Genomic DNA, 24,307 nt, shown 5'->3' on the forward strand with positions numbered 1-24,307 from the left:
ATGGTGGTCAGTAAGCTTAAATTGTTTTAATAATGTTAATCCATTAGTTAGGCCGCGTGATGACCAAAATCAGTCTGGTGCAATGATGGTAAGCCTATTTTCTTTAAAGAGTGGAATCAAAATGACATTGCATATATAAATGATCTAATTCATTACACAGGGACACTTTGATGAATTAGTAATAAAATACTAGTTGACCTGTTAAGTATAAAAACTATCAATATCCACTTATATTCAGAATAACAACATACAATATGTCAAATTTCTATTTGCTTCGAAATTATACAGAAGGAAGAGTCAATCTTAGTACTGAACACATTAAGTTTAAGCTTCTATGCTTACACATTTAGATTTAACACTGACTGACTGAGTTTGGTTTTACGCCGCTTTTAGCAATATTCCAGCAACATCACGGCGGGGGACACCGGAAATGGGCTTCACGCATTGTACCCATGTGGGGATTCGAACCCGGGTCTTTGGCGTGACGAGCCAACGCTTTAACCATTAGGCTACCCCACCGCCCCTTACATTTCAGAAGGTGAGACCAATTGTAACCTAGTTGAGAAAGATGTACATGTACTCAAATTTCAACAATCTACAAATTGTTGCAGTTTCAAATTGTGTTATGCAAAGTTTTATTTGATTTCACAATAATTTGTTTGAAACTCCTTATTAGCAATGATATATAGTTACGTCCCTTAGCTGTACCAGGATTCAGTTATGATTGTAGGTTTGCCAGCACCGTACACCTGCTACTGTGTTTCACTGATACGACCTGATATATACTAAAGTTATATAATAACACGGCTCACTTCCTTGTACAAGCCTCAGTATGATACCCCTAGTGTCAATCTCTTGTTATCTCATCGTCCTAATATCTGGCTGATAAATGTTTCAAGCTACATGCAGTATCAATCCTTAGTGTTAACTTCCATTAAAGTGACGCGTGATGATCGAGGTTAGAATAGATCTTTAGAAACCCATGCTTGTCGTAAGAGGCGACTAAAGGGGTCTGGTGGTCAGGCTCGCTGACTTGGTTGACACATGCCATCGTATCCTAATAGCTTAGATCGAGGCACATGTTGTTGATCACAAGATTGTCCGGTCCAGATTCGATTATTTACAGACCGCCACTATATAGCTGGAATATTGCTGATTTCGGCGTTAAACAGCCAACCTGACAACACCCATTACAGTGACCTGACGGGGATTGGCTAACTCGGTACTGTGAACACATCATGTTACACACATCAGAGAACCTTACAACTTTAAAACTGATATCGTAATCTGTCCACCAAATTCATATATTCGATAACCAACGATACATGTTATGACCTAAGATATGTCAGTGTATACCCTCGAGATTAAGGTCACACGTAACCGATGACGCAGTATGTGGTCTTGGACATTAACGTGTCCATCGCTATCTGTTGCACAACACCAACAAAAACGCCCCGCCGACTCAAGGGTGTTTCCGACCATCCCCAATAGCGACATTTTTCCATTCGACCCGAAGGGACATTTCCAGCTATGGGAACAAAACAAAACACCATGTTTTCCCTGAAACACGAACTGGAACATTTGATATGTCATAAACATCTATCATGCCCAGCTAACAAATATATATGTGTTGTGTAAAAATCTGAGGCTAAAATATTTTGGCAGTAAGATATCAAAAGATATCTCAAGACTCTTTATCCACGAATAACGAATGGTCCTCAAGTGTTGACGTTTGTTTGCTATAGGACTGCACGGTTTTACCGGTATATCGGTATATCGCAATAAGCCTTTCAAACGATATGTATTGCAATATTTTCTTCTGAGAACCGGTATATTAGGTAAAGAACATATATGAAGTTTTCGTGATTATCTTTATGGTTTAATTTAAAATCTACGCATACTTCCATTCACTACAAGTGTCTTCCTTCGTTATTCGAAGACAAAACGGCATGCTGTAATACTATACATTGTATGAAAAGAAAATAGAATCCATGATTATGCAACCTGATTTTGAGACTGCTGTTATCAGAACCATAACATATATATGTGTAGGGACTTATAGTGTAGGAAATAGGATTGACATGCACAATTAGGGTCACTCCCTGTCTAACACTTAAGTTCCCAATATATGACAATACGGATACCTGAATCGCAATATATTGCAATACAGTTTGTTAGTGAGCCTATACCAATTATAGCCCAGCGGATAAGTCCAGTTCTTTTCACTGAATTGTGCACTTTGTGTTACAAGCATGAAATTTGGCATGATTGTAGCTTATAACCTTCTTATTAAATAAAGATAGAGAGGCCTCCCAGATTTTTATATATTTTTCACAATTTGATCACTTATCCGCTGGGCTATTAGCTGAGTGGAGTTTTAGGGAATAGAACCCGGTCTTTGCCGTGTCTAACCAACACGTTAACCACTAAGCTACCCACCATCCCTGAATTATAGAGTTGACAGGTTATACTGCGACTGGTGTTGTCTGGCAATACCCTCCCTGGCTACAGAGGATCGTGGGGTGTGTTGGGGGTAGGACATACATACTTATCATTGACCGACTTAGTCTCCCTGACCTCAAGGATGTTATCAGGCGGCCATGTTCAACCCTGAACACAAGGCCGATCTCGGGTGGTTTTACAGTTAATACCATTCACGGAATTCAGCTGAGAACGGTAAGTGTGTTTCCTGCTAATAATATGTCCACGTTAACTATGAGGAAAGGGATGCATGGCTCGAGTCAGTTGGCCGGTCCGGAATGTTAAATTTATATTATTCCAGAACCATTTCTACCGCCACATCACATGTCATGGCGCAGATGAATATACCATATGATGATTATTCTACGGAAGATTATTCTCAGTTGAACATAGCGAACTAATCCTCGACTCCAAATAGTCAACCGGCCCCAGTAGGTAGTGTCCCTTTAACCTTGTCATGAAATAATGGATGTGTGACGCAAATCTCTTGATGTGTAACAGACAATGTGTAACGTCTGTCCTTTTGTAATATGACTAATTAAGACTATTTCTGAAATAACTGATTTACACAATTTCTAAATTTATTTATTAAAGAAGACCGTGATTGTGCCAACTGACTGAAATATGAAGATAAATGTTTGAAAGATTTAAAGTTAGTTTTCAAGATAATATTACGAAAACAGAAGTTTCAGGTTGTCACGCTATCATGTTATCCATATTGACTGAGTTCATTCTCTCTGTTGTTCCTAATTTTACAGACTGACTGGTTCTACGGTGACTGTAGCATATGCAAGATAAATTAAGTAACAAATGTTATATTTGTGATTCACCTTCCTCAGTGATGTTCAAGTTTTAGTAGTTTCATGGGTTCAGTCTCATGCGGGCCACGAACCGACGCTCTCACAATAACAAAAAAAAACCGAATCACCAGTACACAAAGTTGACAACCCGATCCCGTTAGTCGCCTCTAACGACCAGCATGGGTTACTGAAGACCAATTCTATCTTCACTGGGGTTTTCTTGGTAACAGTATTTAGATATTAAGCTTATGATGTAGATTGTGACTTGTGTCAACCAAGTCAGCGAGTCTAACCACCCGATCCCGTTAGTCGCCACATAAGACAAGCATGGGATGCTGGACCAATTCCAACCCGGATCTTCACGGGTGTTCTAGGTTTGTCGGCACCATACCGCTGTTCGTGGGGACTCATCAAAGTGGTACAAGTCCAACACCCGCATCGCGTCGGTCTTCCTCCCACCTTCAGCTGACGCATCGTGATGTGCCCGGAATACTGTTGAATATGATGTTAATCTCAAACAACGATACAAGTCCTGGGCCTAGATTTTCGAAGCTCTCTTAGCGCTAAGATAGTCGTAAGTGCCATACATTAACATTAACTTACGACTATCTTAGCGCTAAGAGAGCTTCGAAAATCTAGGGGGGCGGTGGGGTAGCCTAGTGGTTAAAGCGTTCGCTCGTCACGCCGAAGACCCAGGTTCGATTCCCCACATGGGTTCAGTGTGTGAAGCTCATTTGTGGTTTGCAAGTTTATACAAGTATACAGCACATGTTACAGGCATTTCACAAAAATTGCAGTTCAGATAAAATATTGCTTCTAAGAAAACAGCATGTTTTACATAATGCGCTAGATTACTTATCACATTTTCATTTTAAGAGGATAGAATGGAAACAAAGGCAGTTGTAGGATATTTTAACATAAAATTTTTTGGGATATATTGTTTTCTTAAATCAACATAATTTGGGCACACAAACGTGAAGTGGATTTCATCTTCTACAGCGGAGTTACATAATAGACATATTCTTAAACTTTTCTCTATTGAAAAGAAACCAAGTAATGGTTTGTTCATTAGCTTATTCTCCACAGTGAAAAGCAATAATTCTCGCTAAAATGACAGACAGACAGACAATATGCAAATACTCATGATTTAGGATTAATGGTATTTCTTAACCCAGTGTAATCTCCGTGACGACTTACGATTGAATATTATATTGTATCACGTGTGCAGGTCTTACATAATTGCTAAGAATTATATTAAAATAAAATGATAGCTTCAAAAGTTGATGGGTGTTTATAAGCTGTAAACGTTGTCATAATATATTTCATATCAAAACGGGGCGGTGGGGTAGCCTAGCGGTTAAAGCGTACGCTCATGACGCGGAAGACACGGTTCGATTCCCAACATAGGTACAATGTATGAAGCCCATTTCTGGTGTCCCCCGCCGTGATATTGCTGGAATATTGCTAAAAGCGGCGTAAAAACTCACTCACTTTTATCAAAACGATTAAAGACGTGACGAACTATTGTGTGTATAATGTATATATACTCGGCGTCATTAATGAAGGGTCAAGCTATTGGTAACAATACATTTCTGAAAAGATGTAAAATCTTCGTTTTTGTTTGAAATATATATACAACTGAATGTTTTACAAACTCTCTTAACAGTATGGAAAGACACACCAGACCGTTGAAATATCATTATTACGTTCTTTAACGTCCGATACATTCTGTTACAAATGGCATATTTTTTATTCAAATTGTCAAATGGAAAGCCACCTGCTACTTAATGTCGCAGCTTAAAATGAGACGTTTTGTGACACTTGCTGAAAGGGGTCAGGCTATAGGCCTTTTGGAATCTGGTCAAACTCAGCGGCAGGTTGCTGTCCGCTTTAATGTGAGTCAGAGTGCTATTGTAAGTGTCAAGGGGTCAGTGAAATGTGCACGTCGACCAGGTCGCCCCAGAGTCACAACAGTCGGAGATGATAGGCACATGACTAACACTGTGTTACGTAACAGGTTCCTTAACGCAGCAGATCTTCAGTCAGAACACTTCAATGTTAACAATGTAAGGATATCCAGGAGCACCGTTCGTCGACGTTTAAAGACAGACGGGCTCTGCTGTAGGCGACCTGCAGTTCGTCCACAATTACGGGAACAGTCTCGTAACTTTAAGAAATGTGGATACAATGATACGCTTTGTTCCTTGAGTACCTACGTCAAATGTGATCACGGGCGCGGATACATTGTACTCTGGCCCAGAAACTCGAAATACTGCACACAATCGTTGACATTTAAGCCATCCATATTATTTCATGTTTTTCTGATCTCCACACTTAACTAACAGTCAAAAACAAATGAAAAAAATCACTAATCGTGTAAATATTGTCTTTTTTCTTGGTTTGTTTGTTTGTTGTTTTACGCCGCACTCAGCAATATTCGAGCTATATGGCGATGGTCTGTAAATAATCCAGTCTGGACCAGACAACCCAGTGATCAACAGCATGAGCATCGATCTACGCAATTGGGATACGATGTCAGCGAGCCTGACCACCCGATCCCGTTAGTCGCCTCTTAAGACAAGCATGGGTTACTGAAGACCAATTCTATCTTCACGGGGTTTTCTTGGTTACAGTATTTAGATAAGCTGATGATGTAGATTGAGTCGCTTTGCTTCCAAAACATTTTGTAAATTGATGTAGATGTAGAAAGGCCTGTTTTTTTATGAGTGTACAAGGTTAGTGTATACTTTTTATCACAGCAGAGCATAACTGTACATAGGGGCTTGGAAAGTTGAAACATCATATTTTATCACGTTGGATTAAAAATTCACTGGGTGGCGGAATATGGGAAACATTGAAATAAGTACGGACCGAGCAGCCTCACCTATAACGTAGTTTTATTTGCATTCAGCAATATGGAGGATGCAGATGTGAAGACGATGCCTGAAAAAAGCCTTACAGAAAAAAAAATGTCGGTCCTGGTTAACCCGGCGTTCGAGAATGACAGCTCGGACTGTGAGAGAAACGGAAATGTAGGTATACTATGAACAGTGAGTGAACTGTGCGAACTATGAACAGTTTATAACAGTAACGGTAAAAATATTGGGTCAGTAGATATTTCATGTCAATCTTTCGGAATAGATCGACATATACCAACCTATCGACCTTTGATTTGGAAAAAAAAAACCAAACTTATTTGTAATTCGTATTCTGTAGATTTTGTGAGCTAAAGATAAAATTCCCGATGAAGAAGCTAGAATTAGCTCTGAAAGTTGTTATCCATAGAAAACGTGTCATGCATTCATGTTCCAACTTCTAAACGCCTTTCAGGAACCTCATTCCGTAAATTACGGGGAAGGAGGAGATCCGTCATCATGAGCTCATCTCCTCCATTATATGAATGTATGGATTCCGAGTCTACTCTGTTAAAAAAATGTCTATAATGTCATAAAACAATATTCATTCATTCCGAGGATTTCATTCTTAAACTGAACTTCAGACAAATTATGTATACACATAATCATAAATTAAGCAACATCTGATTCAAAATCCAATCCCGAAAAATTCCAATACCAAAGCCTCACCTAAGGCCAAGTGTTCACGTTTGGGGTTACTTTGGCCACCAACTTGGAGCCGACATCTTCCAGTTCACAACCTGAAGGAACCGACTCAGCCTCTGGACCAGGAATGGGTAACCAGAGGTCTGAAACATTCAGACAACATTTTGTGTCATTCGTCCACACTACCCGCTACGAATTTTGAGATTCATCGATATGCGCTTGTCTGTGTATGACCATAGGTACCATTTCCCCCCGAGGAACCCGAGGAACCTGAAGACCGGGGTAACCTGTGTTCCCGAGGGGTGGGGACTCTACAGACAGCTGTGACGTCAGCCTACACCAAACATGAGAAGGCGGTGTGGATGGTGATCAAGTTCCTCCTCATGGCGGGATACATCGGCTACTTCGGATATGCGATGTATTACAGGTATGTCACAGGTGTATAGTAGGTGTGTCAGGGATGTATTACAGGTGTGTCACAGGTGTATAATAGGTGTGTCAGGGATGTATTACAGGTGTGTCACATGTGTATAATAGGTGTGTCAGGGATGTATTACAGGTGTGTCACATGTGTATAATAGGTGTGTCAGGGGTGTATTACAGGTGTGTCACAGGTGTATAATAGGTGTGTCAGGGATGTATTACAGGTATGTCACAGGTGTGTAATAGGTGTGTCACAGGTGTATTACAGGTATGTCACAGGTGTGTCGGGTGTATTACAGGTATGTCACAGGTGTCTAATAGGTGTTTCAGAGGTGTATTACAGGTATGTCACAGCTGTCTAATAGGTGTGTCGGGTGTATTACAGGTGTGTGTCACAGGTGTATAATAGGTGTGTCACTGATGTATTACAGGTGTGTCAGAGGTGTATAATAGGTGTGTCACTGATGTATTACAGGTGTGTCACAGGTGTATAATAGGTGTGTCACTGATGTATTACAGGTATGTCACAGGTGTGTAATAGGTGTGTCACAGGTGTATTACAGGTATGTCACAGGTGTGTCGGGTGTATTACAGGTGTATTACAGGTATGTCACAGGTGTCTAATAGGTGTGTCAGAGGTGTATTACAGGTATGTCACAGCTGTCTAATAGGTGTGTCGGGTGTATTACAGGTGTGTGTCACAGGTGTATAATAGGTGTGTCACTGATGTATTACAGGTGTGTCAGAGGTGTATAATAGGTGTGTCACTGATGTATTACAGGTATGTCACAGGTGTGTAATAGGTGTGTCAGGGGTGTATTACAGGTATGTCACAGGTGTGTCGGGTGTATTACAGGTATGTCACAGGTGTCTAATAGGTGTGTCAGGGATGTATTACAGGTATGTCAAAGGTGTCTAATAGGTGTGTCGGGTGTATTACAGGTGTGTGTCACAGGTGTATAATAGGTGTGTCACTGATGTATTACAGGTGTGTCAGAGGTGTATAATAGGTGTGTCACTGATGTATAACAGGTATGTCACAGGTGTGTCATAGGTGTGTCAGGGATTTATTACAAGTATGTCACAGGTGTGTCGGGTGTATTACAGGTATGTCACAGGTGTATAATAGGTGTGTCAGGGGTGTATTACAGGTATGTCACAGGTGTCTAATAGGTGTGTCGGGGATGTTTTACAGGTGTGTCACAGGTGTATAATAGGTGTGTCAGGGGTGTATTACAGTAATGTCACAGGTGTTTAATAGCTGTGTCACTGATGTATTACAGGTATGTCACAGGTGCGTAATAGGTGTGTCACAGGTGTATTACAGGTATGTCACAGGTGTATAATAGGTGTGTCAGGGATGTATTACAGGTGTGTCACAGGTGTATAATAGGTGTGTCAGGGGTGTATTACAGGTATGTCAGAGGTGTATAATAGGTGTGTCACAGGTGTATTACAGGTATGTCACAGGTGTATAATAGGTGTGTCAGGGATGTATTACAGGCGTGTCACAGGTATATAATAGGTGTGTCAGGGATGTATTACGGGTGTGTCACAGGTGTTTAATAGGTGTGTCAGGGATGTATTACGGGTGTGTCACAGGTATATAATAGGTGTGTCAGGGGTGTATTACAGTAATGTCACAGGTGTTTAATAGCTGTGTCACTGATGTATTACAGGTATGTCACAGGTGCGTAATAGGTGTGTCACAGGTGTATTACAGGTATGTCACAGGTGTATAATAGGTGTGTCAGGGATGTATTACAGGTGTGTCACAGGTGTATAATAGGTGTGTCAGGGGTGTATTACAGGTATGTCACAGGTGTATAATAGGTGTGTCAGGGATGTATTACAGGTATGTCAGAGGTGTATAATAGGTGTGTCACAGGTGTATTACAGGTATGTCACAGGTGTATAATAGGTGTGTCAGGGATGTATTACAGGCGTGTCACAGGTATATAATAGGTGTGTCAGGGATGTATTACGGGTGTGTCACAGGTGTTTAATAGGTGTGTCAGGGATGTCTTACGGGTGTGTCACAGGTGTGTTACAGGTATGTCAGTGATGTATTGCAGGTGTGTCAGGGATGTATTACAGTTGTGTCAGTGATGTATTGCAGATGTGTCAGGGATGTATTACAGGTGTGTCAGGGATGTATTGCAGTTGTGTCATTGATGTATTACAGGTATGTGAGTGATGTATTAGAGATGTGTCAGTGATGTATTAGAGGTGTCAAGGATGTATTGCAGGTGTATCAAGTATGTATTATAGGTATGTCATTGGTGTATTGCAGTTGTGCCAGTGATGTATTTTAGGTATGTTAGTGGTGTACTAGTATTACAGGTGTGTCAGTGATGTATTACAAGTGTGTCGGTGACGTCTTATAGGTATGTCAGTGATGTATTAAAGGTGTGTCAGTGACGTCTTATAGGTATGTCAGTGATGTATTACAGGTGTGTCAGTGATGTATTTTAGGTATGTTAGTTGTGTACGCATTGGTTTTTCACTTAGTATTGGAAATCTCATGTATTTATCAAATTGAGATCAATGATACTTGTTTATATTTTTCTAGAACACAAATTTAAACATTAAGAGGAACTGGCTATCAGTATCGTACCAGCTGCATATAAAAAACCAGTAACAGAAATACTCCATCAAAGAACCAGGTGCCATCATGTCGATCAGTGTCACAATGTGTGTAAATACTCGCCATAAAACAACGCTCACTCACATCATACCACCTGCATTATTCCAGATTCGGTGACGAGGGATCCTACCGACTGATGGTGGTCACGGTCCTTGGTGTTCTCATCATTCTGTGGGGTATAGGGGGAGGCTCCGTCATGAACGTCATCAACAGCTTCCACAGAGGCTGCGTGCAATACCACGGCAGGAACAGATGCCGGATATTTTCCATTTCAGTCAGATGGTCAGTAGGAAAATAACCTTGTTCGGTGACAATGTAATGGTGTAGTCTACCGTATTTCCCCAAATTAGCGCAATAGTGTAAAACGGAAACACAATGTTATACATGTTGATTCCCAATTTGACCCCAGGAATCAGTCCACAAAATAAACTATGTGTGAAACCAATAAACAGCTAAAAATGTGATGTAATTAACAAATGGATTCTGAATCTGACAAGAAATTCACAAATCAATACAAGTCGCTAGTAATATATCATTGTGGGTGAGTGAGTTTAGTTTTACGCCGCACTCAGCAATACTCCAGCTGTATGGCGGTTGTCTGTAAATAATCAGATCTGGACCAGACACTCCAGTGATCAACAGCGTGAACATCGACCTACGCATTTGGGGTACGATGACATGTGTCAACCAATTCGATCCCTTGGTATAATGATCACCACACAGAATGCTCGTCTACAGGTAACTTGATAGGTAATGTGAGATGAGAAGCAATAGCCTGCTCCACATATATTTCCAAGGAACAGTTTAGTAATGTCTACAATACTCTCTGTGGCAGTAGAACCTGGGACCAGCACCCTGCAGTACCTTCCAGATCTGTCTGTCTAAATCTAGCACAAATCTAAACACAGAACACCACTGTCTACTACTGAATGTCAACAGATTTTGTACTGAAGCAAATATCCGAAAATGTGGGTGTTGCTTAATTTATGTTGATGTGTATATCCGTTGTATCTTAACATATATGACCGCCTCCGTGGTGTAGTCGTTAGAGCGTCCGCCCGGAGAGCGGAAGGTCGCGGGTTCGATCCCCGACCGCGTCATACCAAAAGACGTTAAGATATGGTACTTGTTGGTCCCTGCCTGGCGCTCGGCATTAATGGGTACAACAGTGACTGGTCTGTTCGGAGTCAGTATAATGTGTCTAAGTGGGGTACCGAACTCAACGTCATCAACTTTGTACATTTGAATCAATAATATGCTTTAGAAATATGGAAAGGGGGGAGGTGAGCATTTATTTTGTACATAACATTGAAAGGGGGGGGGGGCACTTACTTTGTACCTAAATTTAAAGGGTGGGGTGGTCATTCACATTGCACATGCTTCTCTATACAGATCCGTCCTCGCTCCGTCCTTCCTTCCCTCACTCACTCACTGTTTGTGTTCCAGGTTCCTGTACGTGTGTGCGGCTGTGTTTATCGGCGTGTACACGGGGGTGCCTTCCTTCCCTCACTCACTGTTTATGTTCCAGGTTTCTGTACGTGTGTGCGGCTGTGTTTATCGGCGTGTACACGGGGGTGCCTTCCTTCCCTCACTCACTGTTTGTGTTCCAGGTTTCTGTACGTGTGTGCGGCTGTGTTTATCGGCGTGTACACGGGGGTGGAGATCGGAATGAACCAACCTAGGAACCTCATGTCCCTGATTGGCATCGCATCTTTAATATTTGTCATGTACATCACAAGCACGGACCCTGCCAGGGTAGGGTCTCTTGAACAATTGTACTACCAGAATCCAATCGCGAATTCCTAATGCATATGATAAGCGGTATTTAATGGATTAAAACCCCGCAAAACGTCAGCAAAAACAGGACAATGGTAGGTCCATTCTTTCAATTTATTAGTACAGTTGAAACAATAAGAAGAATTAGAAGCTTTATATGAACGTTTTAATATATTTGATCTTTCTCGAACGAGCTACTACTTTGTTTGTTTCTTTGCCACTCTCATTTATATCCAAACTATATGGAAATAATCAAATCTGACCCGACAGACCAATGACTGAGTCAATAGCATTGGTCTACGCAGTTCAGATACCCTATAAGAAACAAGTAAGACAGCCTGACCACCCGATCCAGTTAGTGCCCTCTTACGACAAGCATGGGTTGCTGAAGACCAATTCTATCCCGGATCTTCACGGGTCTCATTCATCTTACGACTAGCTTGGATGTTTTGAACATAGAAAACGTCTAGCAATTACACGACAGAAATATTTGGTCTATGGTTTTGCACAAACGTTGCTCCCTTGACATTTTGATGTTTTGGATTACAACTGAGAAACACATGGATGTCCTAACGCAAAGGCCGAAAATACAGTATGTGTCTGACATACATGTCTCCGGTTCCTAATAACCTGCTCAGTCCCTCAGGATAACTGAACATATAACTAAAGATCCCCCATCTATTTGTGTGGTCATGTGCGTAGAGCGCAGGTCACAAATCAGTTAAGCCACGTTGGGCGCGGAGAGCAGTTGGATGGGTGACCGTGTTGGGCAGCTTGGCTCCTGAGAGTTTCGAGGAGTTCAGTCCTGCCCCACAACGAAGCACATGTGGTCTCACCTTAGGCAAGTGAGTTTGTACAAACTTGCCTCTGTTCACCCAGCAGAAAACTGGGTATCCGGTGGAATAAACCATGTGACTATTAACCTTCTAGCGCTTAACATGCAGCTTGGGTTATCTAGGGTAATAATAATCACATTGTTGCGCTTTCCGAGTGCCCCTCCGTGGTGTGGAATTCAGCACATTACAAATGCCCCGTATTATTATTAATATGGGCTGGCTTAAATGATCAAAAATCTGAAAAATCGTCGATAGGGGATGAAATATTAATGAATATCGATATGAAAATTCTGTTATCGTTAATGTCGTGCATTCACATTTGTGATCGACAAAAGTTTTAATTTTCTCACAAAATATACAACTTTAGGACTTTATTCATGGTCGGCTTCTAAATTAGGTTCAGGGCCCCGTTCCTCAAAGCGATCGTAGCGCTACGACAGTCGTAAGTCTATGTTAAAGTATGGGAGTTACGATCATCTTAGCGATACGGACGCTTTGAGGAACGGGGCCCAGGACGACGTTTGGTTATAATCCAGTGATGTGAAATATATAAATTTCTTTCAGACATTTGTTACATTTCTTCTCAAAGATACGTCTGTGCTATTTATCGATAATCGATCGGTATTTAGTGATCGATTGTCGATGTCTATGATCTATACTTATAGCCAGCCCTGGTGATATCCGCAGTGAAATATCAACAGCTTTGCCAAGCTATTGTGATAGCCATAATGTCGACTGTGGTCACCTATCCCAAAGACAATGACAAAGATCAAATTAAATAACAGATCTGGAACCTCGCCTTGATCTCGACAGGTGAACTGGCACCCTGTCTTTTGGGGGATGGCGATCCAATACATCTTCGCCTGTCTGATACTGAAGACCGCGTGGGGGTACGGTGCTTTTGATTGGCTGGGAAAGAGGATGACGGAGGTCCTGGGTTACTCTAACACAGGCGCCCAGTTTGTGTTCGGGGACAGCTATGAAGACCACATGTTTGCCTTTAAAGTAAGTAGCGCTTCTCTTCTTCGTAACCTCATAGTCAAAATCTGCACCACTACATGCAGCCTGGTTCCCTGGGTCCGGACCCAGGGAACCAGGCTGCACTACATGTCGGTTAACCGACCATCTCCTAAGCGTGATGAAAATCTTGATAAGGCCAAGTCCATTCCACCAAGTGGTCAAAACTGTCATGTTACCCACTGTATTGACTGGTGAGCGGTGAGTCGTCAGTGAACTATAGATCCCGTAAGAAGGTCACGGCACTTCGCGTGACCTTACGTTGATTACTTTAATACTTCCGGTAACAAATAACTACCTGTTCCAATGGTCTCATGGTTGTCGGTCATTCCTGCAGGAATAACAAATTTCCGATCTAACCATCCCCAAAGTAGCCAACTATTACAACTATCAACAGCTGTGACAGCCAAGCATGGTCGTACACTTGATCCAGTCTGGTAAAGTCAAATTTGGCGGTTGCGCAATTTGGAACCAGAATAGGTTCTTGAATATACGATTGCCACCGGCAGTCTGGTACCGGACGTTACGCCTCGCGAGACCTACGGGCACTACAATCATGCATGTTATAAACACCAAGTCTTTCCTCAGTGGTTGAAGTTCCAGGTGTCCCTGAACTGGGATCTCCTTCAAAGCTCTTTCTACCTCTCTGAAACTCCGCTGCACTCTTGACATGCACAAAGAAATGAGCATCATCCCATACGTTTTGGTTTTGTTTGGTGTTGTGTTATCCAACTCAGCGAGCCTGACCACCCGATCCCGTTAGTCGCCTTTTATGACAAGCATGGGTTGCTGAAGATCAATTCTTACCCGGACCTTCACGGGTCTGATCCTATAAAGTGACATCAGGCCCTAGATTTTCGAAGCTCTCTTAGCGCTAAGATAGTCAGTGCCATTCATTAACATTAACTTGGACGCGCTGTTGCCCTGGTTGGACGGCTCTTGTAGTTAGTCCCTTTCAGATATTTGGTGATAGCACGGATGCCAGTTTTGTCAATTTTTCAGCAGAGAATATCCAGCCTCCTCGATATACGTAGAAATGTACTACCGGGTTAGTTAAAAACATCCAATTAGCGTCTAGATATGAATTACGCTCAGAACGTTTCAGCCACCCCTCGTCTATCAGTAAAATTTATATTGTAACAGATTTGAAAGTCAAAAGGGTTTGTCTTAAACAGTTTCCAGCGATTTAGTTAATTTTCATTAACCAAAATTCATTTGACGTGAAAGCGGTGTGTGAACATCTGTCAGAATCGGGTTTTGTGGTTACTTATTGACCACCAAGGGCGGTACAAGCTCATGGAAAGATACCGATGATATTTACAGGATCAGAAAGTCAACCCACCACCCTTGTTTCCGCAGGTATTGCCCGTCATCGTGTACTTCAGCTCCCTCATCGCTGTTCTCTACTATATCGGAGCTATGCAGTACATCATCCGGGTACTGGGCAAGTTCCTGGCATTCTGTCTGGACACAAAGGCGACCGAGTCTCTCAACGCTGCGGGTAACATCTTCGCTGGAATGGTGAGAGACATTATGTGTAAATACACGACACAAAAAGACATGAGATGAATGGTATCTTTTTCATATGGTATTAATTTCAAAATATTCAAATTTTTCGTATTTTCGTTCAATAAGGTAACGTTTAAAGGCGCGTAGGAATACATTTCCTGAGTGAACTGTTTCATTCACAATATAGCGCCAATTATTTCAAGCCATGTTTGCTTACAAAGGCACTCATCGTGAAATCTCTGTTGATACTCTGGGGCACCTTTTGCTATAGTTTTAGTCAGTTGGCATCGCACTGGTGTATGGAGCTCAACGAAAGTAGTTCCCATGACCTTCACCATTCGTCACCACTCGCCCCTTTCCGTAACCTCCAAGAAGATCGCTATTCGGCTTGTTCCGGAATAACACGAGTTGGTCACGAATGGACCTACGAATTTATCTGGTGACGAAATCCAGTTGATCGGGCTGGTTTCACTCATGTATGTGATAAATTGTTTCACAGACTTTATACCAAAACAGGCCAATGTAAAATAACGAAATTCCAAAGTAATCGCCATTTACAAATGTTTCAGACCGAGTGCCCTCTCATGATACGCCCATTTCTGCCGTTGATGACGAAATCGGAGTTGCACGCCGTCATGACCGGAGGTTTCGCCACCGTGTCCGGCAGCGTCCTGGGCGCGTACGTTACGTACGGGGTAAGTTGACAAAGAAACGTCCACAGGTTCGCAACAAGTAAAATCACGGCATATCAGCTTGGGGATAGAAGACCAAGGTGGTGCAGGTCTCAGACGATCATAAGATTCTGCCACGTCTAAGGGACGCAACTCATATTGAATTAATGCTGTTTAGAGCCCTCGGCCACCTGCGTCGCCGACAGTGTAGGTGAATAATAAGAAAGACATGATACATAAGCCGTAACCTGTCATGAATAATTATTTGTATCATTTACAAATATTACACTTAATGTCACATCGAATATTCAGTTTAACAAGTTCTTTATTACACATCGATCTTCAGTAACCCATGCTTGTGGTAAGAGGCGACTAACGGGATCGGATGGTCAGGCTCGCTGACTTGGTAGACAAGTCATCGTATCCAAATTGCGTAGATCGATGATCTTGCTGTTGATCACTGGATTGTCTGGTCTAGACTTGATTATTTACAGACCACCGCCATGTAGCTGGAATGTTGCTGAGCGCGACGTAAAACTAAACACATGTACGCTTTCGTGACACTTCTATAAATGTTCATTGTACGTGTTATTCCACACTTGCCTTGTATTATTTTCACATGTCATTCAACTATATGAACGTCGTGCGTGTTGAAAGACTTACGCGCAGTTGGAAAATGACAAATTTCTCCTGAGACTCTCAATATGAGAGTGACGGTGAGGTATCCTAGTGGTTGAAGCGTTTGCTTGTCATGCAGAAGACCCGGTATTCCCACATGGGTCAATGTGTGGAGCCCATTTCTGATGTCCTCCGCCGTCATGTAGCTGGAATTTTGCTAAAACTACGTGTATATTCACACCTCACTTGATAACTTCTCTTTGCACTTCCAAAATCTCGAATATTCTTGCAAAACTACCAAGTTTATTATGCATTTTTCAATAATTCAAGCTTAGTTCTTATCCTGACAATTATTTTGTATTTGCATTTTGACAAAAATAAATCGTCCGATCATTTCTTCTCAAGGTGAAGGCCAACCATCTGCTAGCAGCGTCCGTGATGTCAGCTCCAGCAGCTCTAGCCATCTCCAAACTGACCTATCCCGAGACGGAGACGTCGGACATAGACCCGGACGATGTGTACAAGCTGCAGATGGAGTAGGTCCTTAATACATGCATAGATCGACCATGTAGTTTCACACTACAGGCACACTATAGACCGTGAAGGTTCTTACCAAACACACGGATAGTGCCTTTAGGTCTTCACAGTACACACTGACAAAGCCTTTAGGTCCTAACAGTACACACTGATAGAGCCTTTAGGTCCTTACAATGCGCACTGATAGAGCCTTTAGGTCATCACAGCACGCACTGACAGAGCCTTTAGGCCCTTACAATACACAATGATAGAGCCTGTAGGTCATCATAGTACATGCTGACAGAGCCTTTAGGTTGTCACAGTACACGCTGACAGAGCCTTTAGGTCATCACAGTACACACTGATAGAGCCTTTAGGTCATCACAGTACACACTGACAGAGCCTTTAGACCCTTACAATACACACTGATAGAGCCTTTAAATCATCACAGTACACACTGATAGAGCCTTTAGGTCCTTACAATGCGCACTGATAGAGCCTTTAGGTCATCACAGCACACACTGACAGAGCCTTTAGGCCCTTACAATACACACTGATAGAGCCTTTAGGTCCTTACAATACACACTGATAGAGCCTTTCAATCATCACAGTACACACTGATAGAGCTTTTAGGTTATCACAGTACACACTGACAGAGCCCTAAGATGCATACAATGCACGCGAAAAGACCGTGTAACTCCTTACTATATACACGTGTAGACACACCCGAGTAGACATGAGGTGGGGTGTGTGTGTGCGTGTCCAGTGTTTTCCTCATCTAAAATACTGAACTTCTATATGCCTTCAAACCACAATGTCCTAGCCTGAGGCGAGTTAAAACAACTTCATCTCTGCAACAACGCCGACGAATTTTAAAATGTTTGTTCACTACTGGACAAGTAGAGTACATGTGTCTACCAGTAGTTTCAATGTCCCATTTGTTTTGCCAAGATGCATTTATTGAAGAGGAAATGACAAACAAGTAATCTCTTGGAATTGGCTTAATAGATTCAATATCTGGCTGCTGAGCGTTACAAGCCATCTTAGCAAGTTTGTCGGGCTGCCGTAATTTAATGTGTAGAGTTGCGTCCCCTGGGCACTCCAGAAACCAGATCCTGGGTTCGAATCCTTGTTTACCTGGAAGATGATTCTAAGTTCGTTGGCACCATACCCGTTGTCTTGGGCTTCTCTAAAATGTATTACGCTGTGCCTTTTTCTTCAACATCAAACAGGGCGGTGGGGTAGCCAAGTGGTTATGGCGTTCGCTCGTCACGCCGAAGAACCGGGTTCGATTCCCCACATGGGTACAATATGTGAAGCCCATATCTGGTGTCCCCCGCCGTGATATTGCTGGAATATTGCTAAAAGCGGCGTAAAACCAAACTCACTCAACATCAAACACGCTGTGACGAAAGTGAAAACCTACTCAATGCTGGACATGCGTATATATCAATTGCACCTCACACACACACACACACACACACAATTCTATGGCTGTCTTTCTTTTCCTTCCAATACAATCTGACCCGTGAAGGTCCGGGTTAGAATTGATCTTCAGTAACCCATGCTTGTCGTAAGAGGCGACTAGCGGGATCGGGTGGTCAGGCTCGCTGACTTGGTTGACATGTCACCGGTTCCAAATTGCGTAGATCGATGCTCTTGCTGTTGATCACTGGATTGTCTGGTTCAGACTCGATTATTTACAGACCGCCGCCATATAGCTTGAATATTGCTGAGTGCGGCGTTAAACTAAACTCACTCACTCCAATACAATCTGGTCAATTAAAACCAAACTAAGTTTTTGAAATATGTTCAATTGATTACATGATTATCTGTCCCCAGCAAGCCAAATAACGTCATCGAGGCTGCATCAAACGGGGCATCGGTCTCCATAAGTCTTGTTGCCAACGTTGCTGTCAACGTCATGGCGTTCCTGGCGTTGCTCCAACTCGTAGACGCCTCATTGATATTTTTGGGAGACAGAGTAGGCGTTGAAAACCTGACCTTCCAAGTAGGTATATCTCCTTGGGAGACTTTTCACATACATGTATACCCTTCTCCTTCTACTTAGCAGATAAAACGTACTGTGTTTGGAAAAAAGATGAATGTTAGACCGAATTGATAGTCTCTAAATTTCATTTGAAGCCGAACCTTTTCTGATCGACCTACGACCTGTAACTTATCAAAGACTGTAAATGTTTATGACCGGCGAGTGTTGATCACGATTTCACGTACGTGCCTCCACCCCCGCATGCGACGAAAGAGAGACAGTGCTGCTTTGTGTACATGCCACTAACTTGGAATACCTTGGAATATTGTTTTCATCATTTGGGACTGGATTGTGACCAAGCTTTTTTTTCAAAGTGTACACACAGAGATGACCAGCAGTGATAGCCTTGCTTGAAGCTGACAAAGAGCAGAATTCTGGTGGTTCAATTTTTGACATGTATTTTTCGAACGATGCAACGGGACATGATGGAGTATGCATGAGTTGAATAAATTTGGTGTTTCGCCTGACAGTTATCTTGCAAATTTCCCATTGTAAACGGAAACAAATATACCACTTACCAGGTATGCAAATGTTTACTGACGTTTTGCTGTGAATTTTGTATACACGGGGATGTAAAAGGCTTTCTGACTTAGATATTGTTTGTTTATGTTTAGGGCTGTGCATTGTAATTGAGTTTGAATATTTTTATAATACAAGGTTATGTGATAGTGAAGTTCCCTAATAATTGTGGAGGAAAAATCATATAATTGTATGTTTAGAGTTTGATGAATGTTTTATAAGAATTTCAATCACGTCTGTTGTGTTGATATTAGCCATGTTGGTGGCCAAGCTGAAGTAGTGCGGCTGTGTTGTATATGTGCGCAGTGAAGCGGTCATGAAATCAGACGCATTCTCAATCCAGGATTGATGGTGTCTAATTTTCTTGATTGTCCAATCAAATTCGAGTATTTCACGTAGTCATGGAATTCCCAATAGAAACTCCAGGATTTGTTATGCATTTTGTACTAATGCTATGCAATGAGTATCATAATTTGGATGACGCCCCACCCAAGAGGATTCGATTGTCAGGCTCACTAACTTGGTTGGCACATGTCATCATATCAAGATGTTATCACTGGGTTGTCTGGTCCAGACTATTTAGAGACCACCGCCATAAAGCTGGAATATTTTGATGCGTTAATCAACAAACAAACAACTTAAAGGAGTGACAGAAATTATAATTGATGTTTCACACAGATCCCAAAAGCCGAGTGGTCGATCCCGTTGCAGCATCTAGTGGCCTCTTGGAGTTTCAGAAATCTCTTGACCCCTGAAGGCCCGGGTTAGAATTGATCTTCAGTAACCCATGCTTGTCGTAAGAGGCGACTAACGGGATCGGGTGGTCAGGGTCGCTGACTTGGTTGACACATGTCACCGTATTCCAATAGCGTAGATCGATGTTCATGCTGTTGATCACTGGATTGTGTGGTCCAGACTCGATTATTTACAGACCGCCGCCATACAGATGGAATATTCCTGAGGTTGCATAAACGTAAACTCACTCACTCAGAAATCTCTATTCCACATCAATTATATACATCCTGACCTAAAACTAGACCCTCGTAACCTTGACATGTGACAACGAAAGATGGTATGTATATATCATTCTCTGTCCACAGTTGATCTGCTCCTATGTTTTCTACCCAATCAGTTTTGTGATGGGTATTGATCCTGTCGACTGTCGGCGAATGGCGAGGTTGATTGGCTTCAAGACATTTACAAATGAGTTCGTGGCGTACATTGAGATGGGGAAACTGATAGATAACGGTCACGTATTTGACAACTACACAGCAACGTTACCTAACGCCAGTTGGGTAACTCAACCTAATGACGACATCTTTTTGACAGACTGGGGCCAAACCTTAGTTGGTGGAATTATGCTGGTAAGAAATAAGACCTAACCTTCAATTTACATTCATACATTTATCATAAACAAATTAATATTATGACGCACTGTTAAACACTATTTCACTGTTCGGCTTCGTCACACTGTTGGTCCCAGTTTTGTAAGCCGCCACAGTTTGAAGAACAAAGTTACTTCCCTTTGTATGTCAGGACCCCAGTTGTTTCTTGATTTGTAAGAGCCATACCCGCACTGGTGGATTTCATATCAGGGACCCAGTAAACGCGAGAGACATGCGTCATTTCAAGCTTTCATAAACATTTAGCTGAAATCGTGAATTGTGGATCTCCCTTTTTAAACATTTATTCATTCCATGTAAACGACAGTAAACACTTAAGGAACCAGTTTCACGTTGGAGCCAAGTCCAGATGACGAAGGGGAGTAGACATAAATACTTTGGTGAAACCTGTGAGCAAGTAATGGTGCTGACAGACCAATGGTAATATATCTGAGATTCGAGCCCAGCGGAACCTGGCCCTGTCCTGCCACCTATCTTCCCATGCCCGCGATTGTCATCATTAGATATTACGCATAATGCAATACGTTCATAATGCACTTGTTGATGTATCTGTTCTTGGTGCTCCGGACCCGTGAATATCCGGGTTAGAATTGATCTTCAGTAACCCATGCTTGTCGTAAGAGGCTACTAACGGGATCGGGTGGTCAGGCTCGCTGACTTGGTTGACACTTTTCATCGTATCCCAATAGCGTAGATTGATGCTCATGTTGTTGATCACTGGATTGTCTGGTCCAGATCCGATTATTTACAGACCGCCAACATATAGCTGGAATAATGCTGAGTGCGGCGTAAAACTAAACTCACCCACTCACTCTTGGTTCTCCACGGGGAATAGAGATTTAACTTTGCATATTTACTAAAATAATGAATAAAAAGTGACATTGTTTCATTTTATTTTCCAAAGCCCCGATCACAGGTTATCGCAACGTATGCCTTGTGTGGGTTTAGCAATCTCGGCTCCATGGGGATCCAGATCGGAGGATTAGGAGCCATGGCTCCATCTAGGAAGTCAGATCTAACAGCCATGGCTCTGAGAGCCATGATCGCCGGCAACGTAGCTTGCTTTTTGACAGCGTGCATTGCAGGTACGTATTTCTTTGAAACTGGTGGTGTAGTGGTTAGAGCGTCCGCCCGGAGAGCGGAAGGTCGCGGGTTCGATCCCCGACCGCGTCATACCAAAAGACGTTAAAATATGGTACTTGTTGGCCCCTGCCTGGCGCTCGGCATTAATGGGTACAACAAGGACTGGTCGGCTCGGAGTCAGTATAATGTGTCCGAGTGGGGTATTCATGCTTCACTGCGGCATGGTATCTCAGTGGGCTAGCACTAAAAAACCAGCTTAAGTCTGGGCTAGTACAAGCAGCCTCACATACACATACACACGCATGCACGTCGTCATATGAGCGAAATATTCTTACCACCAGGCTACCCCACCGCCCCCTTATTTGATAGTGATTCATAAACACATACCCATGATCCAGTCTGAATCACACAAAACCTGCTTTTGCCAGATATTACTGATGATGGTAGGTTTTATAGTTTTAGGGCGACACGGGCCAATAAGAGGTCTATTTGCGCCCATACTGATGATTAGAAGACGAGAGTTGTCGTCCTTATTTTCAATACGTGAGTGAGTGAGTATGGCTTTACGCCGCATTTAGCAATATTCCAGCAATATCACGGCGGGGGACACCAGAAATTGGCTTCACACATTGTACCCATGTGGGGTATCGAACCCGGGTCCTCAGCGTGGCGAGCTGCTGCTTTTACCGCTAGGTTACCCCACCGTCCATATACTTGTCTTGAAATTATACCTAAAAGAGAAATTTTAATGTATGAAGTGACAGTACTCTGACAGAAATGAAACACAGACAAAATACTTCCATGATATGGAAAATGAAGAAGATGAACAATTCATACCTAGACAAGACCTTTGCATAGAAAGTAAAGACTGACTGACTGACTGAGTTTTGGTTTTACGCCGCTTTTAGCAATATTCCAGCAACATCACGGCGGGGGACACCAGAAATGGGCTTCACACATTGTACCCATGTGGGGATTCGAACTCGGGTCTTCGGCGTGACGAGCCAACGCTTTAACCACTAGGCTACCCCACCGCCCCAGAAAGTAAAGAAGACGTATACAGAGGTTCTACTTGATTTGAGACAATCTGTTCTTTGTTACAGGACTTTTCTACAGTGGTGAGCTGTAAGCAGTATTGGTCGTCCAACAGGTTTCGAACCATCGACTGTGACAAATGAAAGGGGAATAACGATATATGAAAAATATACTGACGGTAAAATCCGACGAAACTGCAATACACACGGAAGATAAATATTTTCGGACTGGCGAAATCTATCTTGTGTTCTTGGCCTTACTGGATATTCTGGTGTTCGGTCAAACGTGGGGCACACTTGAAGCTCCTAGGATGTGCTGGAAGTCAAGGATGAGTGTATGTATCTACGTGTGTCCACTTCCACAACCAGCCAACAACGGATCCTTTGCCTTTGATTGTTAATCAAACCTTAAAAACACATGCAGATGTACTTAAAGAAACTTCCAGGAAGTACCAAGGATCTAGCTTGTAATCAGCCCAAATCCACATTATGTTCCTGCTGTCTGAACCATTTGGATAACTATCATTATATCACAGCTATAGCATATCCCAGAAATAAGAACTCTCTCTCTTGGCAAATATATCACTCAAAATATGTAGAGGGCACCTGAATTGTTCATAAACTATTCACAATTTGCTAAAGATCAAATCATTGATTCAACAGAAAACTATGATGTGGGATCACACTTGGTTTAAATATCTAAGCCTATTGTAAGCATGGATCCTTAGTTTCAGTATGTCATTGCATCTTGTGGATCGCATACCTGCTATAGACAGGTGTTGTGTACTTGTCAGTGACTCGTTCAATGATTTGCAAAAAAGGTTGATTGGTGCCATGAAACCCATTTTCTATGGTTAATCATACACCAAGAGCATACGGTTAGCTTAAAGTGGCTGTTTTCCTAAAGATGTGTTACCATATCATTATTTATCCAGTTTTAAATGGATACAATTTCAAAATAAAAATCTACGTTAAGTAAAGTTGCGTGTTTTTGTGATCCTTAGCAAAGTGTGAGTAGTATATTACTGTGGTGAATCTTTCGTGATATTGACGGATTTGGTAGTCCTTAATCTATTTTGAGTTGAATACGTTCCTTTAGTAAACACGCAACAATTAGTTTACATGTTCTTCTTGCTGTTCCAACATCAGTGTACGTAGGATGTTCCATAGACTAGAGGGGCGGTGGGGTAGCCTAGTGGTTAAAGCGTTGGCTCGTCACGCCGAAGGCCCGGGTTCGATTCCCCACATGGGCACAATGTGTTAAGCCCATTTCTGGTGTCCCCCGCCGTGATATTGCTGGAATATTGCTAAAAGCGGCGTAAAACTAAACTCAGTCAGTCCATAGACTAGATGTTCCACTATTA

At 42.2% G+C, this 24,307-nt stretch overlaps 1 protein-coding gene across 2 annotated transcripts; it reads left to right on the forward strand.

Annotated features, from left to right (window-relative positions):
* The first annotated feature begins 2,540 nt into the window (after positions 1-2,540).
* Positions 2,541-23,498, forward strand: LOC124276797 (solute carrier family 28 member 3-like). Of its 2 annotated transcripts, none has more exons than XM_046712449.1 (13): positions 2,541-2,676; positions 6,193-6,313; positions 7,081-7,268; positions 10,020-10,193; positions 11,522-11,666; positions 13,337-13,528; positions 14,900-15,061; positions 15,619-15,744; positions 16,744-16,874; positions 18,697-18,865; positions 20,524-20,787; positions 21,731-21,911; positions 23,013-23,498. In XM_046712449.1, exons 2-13 carry the CDS (start codon positions 6,197-6,199, stop codon positions 23,036-23,038), a joined length of 1,875 nt encoding a protein of 624 aa, XP_046568405.1. In that variant the 5' UTR covers positions 2,541-2,676; positions 6,193-6,196; the 3' UTR covers positions 23,039-23,498. The 2 variants fall into 2 exon arrangements, with proteins under 2 accessions (XP_046568405.1, XP_046568406.1); XM_046712450.1 differs by having other exon boundaries at positions 7,099-7,268.
* The last annotated feature ends 809 nt before the right edge of the window (positions 23,499-24,307 follow it).

Source organism: Haliotis rubra, unplaced genomic scaffold, assembly GCF_003918875.1.
Source record: "Haliotis rubra isolate DU_JTF1 unplaced genomic scaffold, ASM391887v1 Scf213, whole genome shotgun sequence".
NCBI classification, from domain to species: domain Eukaryota; kingdom Metazoa; phylum Mollusca; class Gastropoda; order Lepetellida; family Haliotidae; genus Haliotis; species Haliotis rubra.

Excerpts from the sequence above, each read along its gene's own strand:
- LOC124276797 (XM_046712449.1), top strand. The coding sequence starts at position 6,197 with ATGGAGGATGCAGATGTGAAGACGATGCCTGAAAAAAGCCTTACAGAA. Across the intron at positions 7,269-10,019 it reads GGATATGCGATGTATTACAG|ATTCGGTGACGAGGGATCCT; the intron begins GTATGTCACAGG and ends GCATTATTCCAG. Across the intron at positions 11,667-13,336 it reads CAAGCACGGACCCTGCCAGG|GTGAACTGGCACCCTGTCTT; the intron begins GTAGGGTCTCTT and ends TGATCTCGACAG.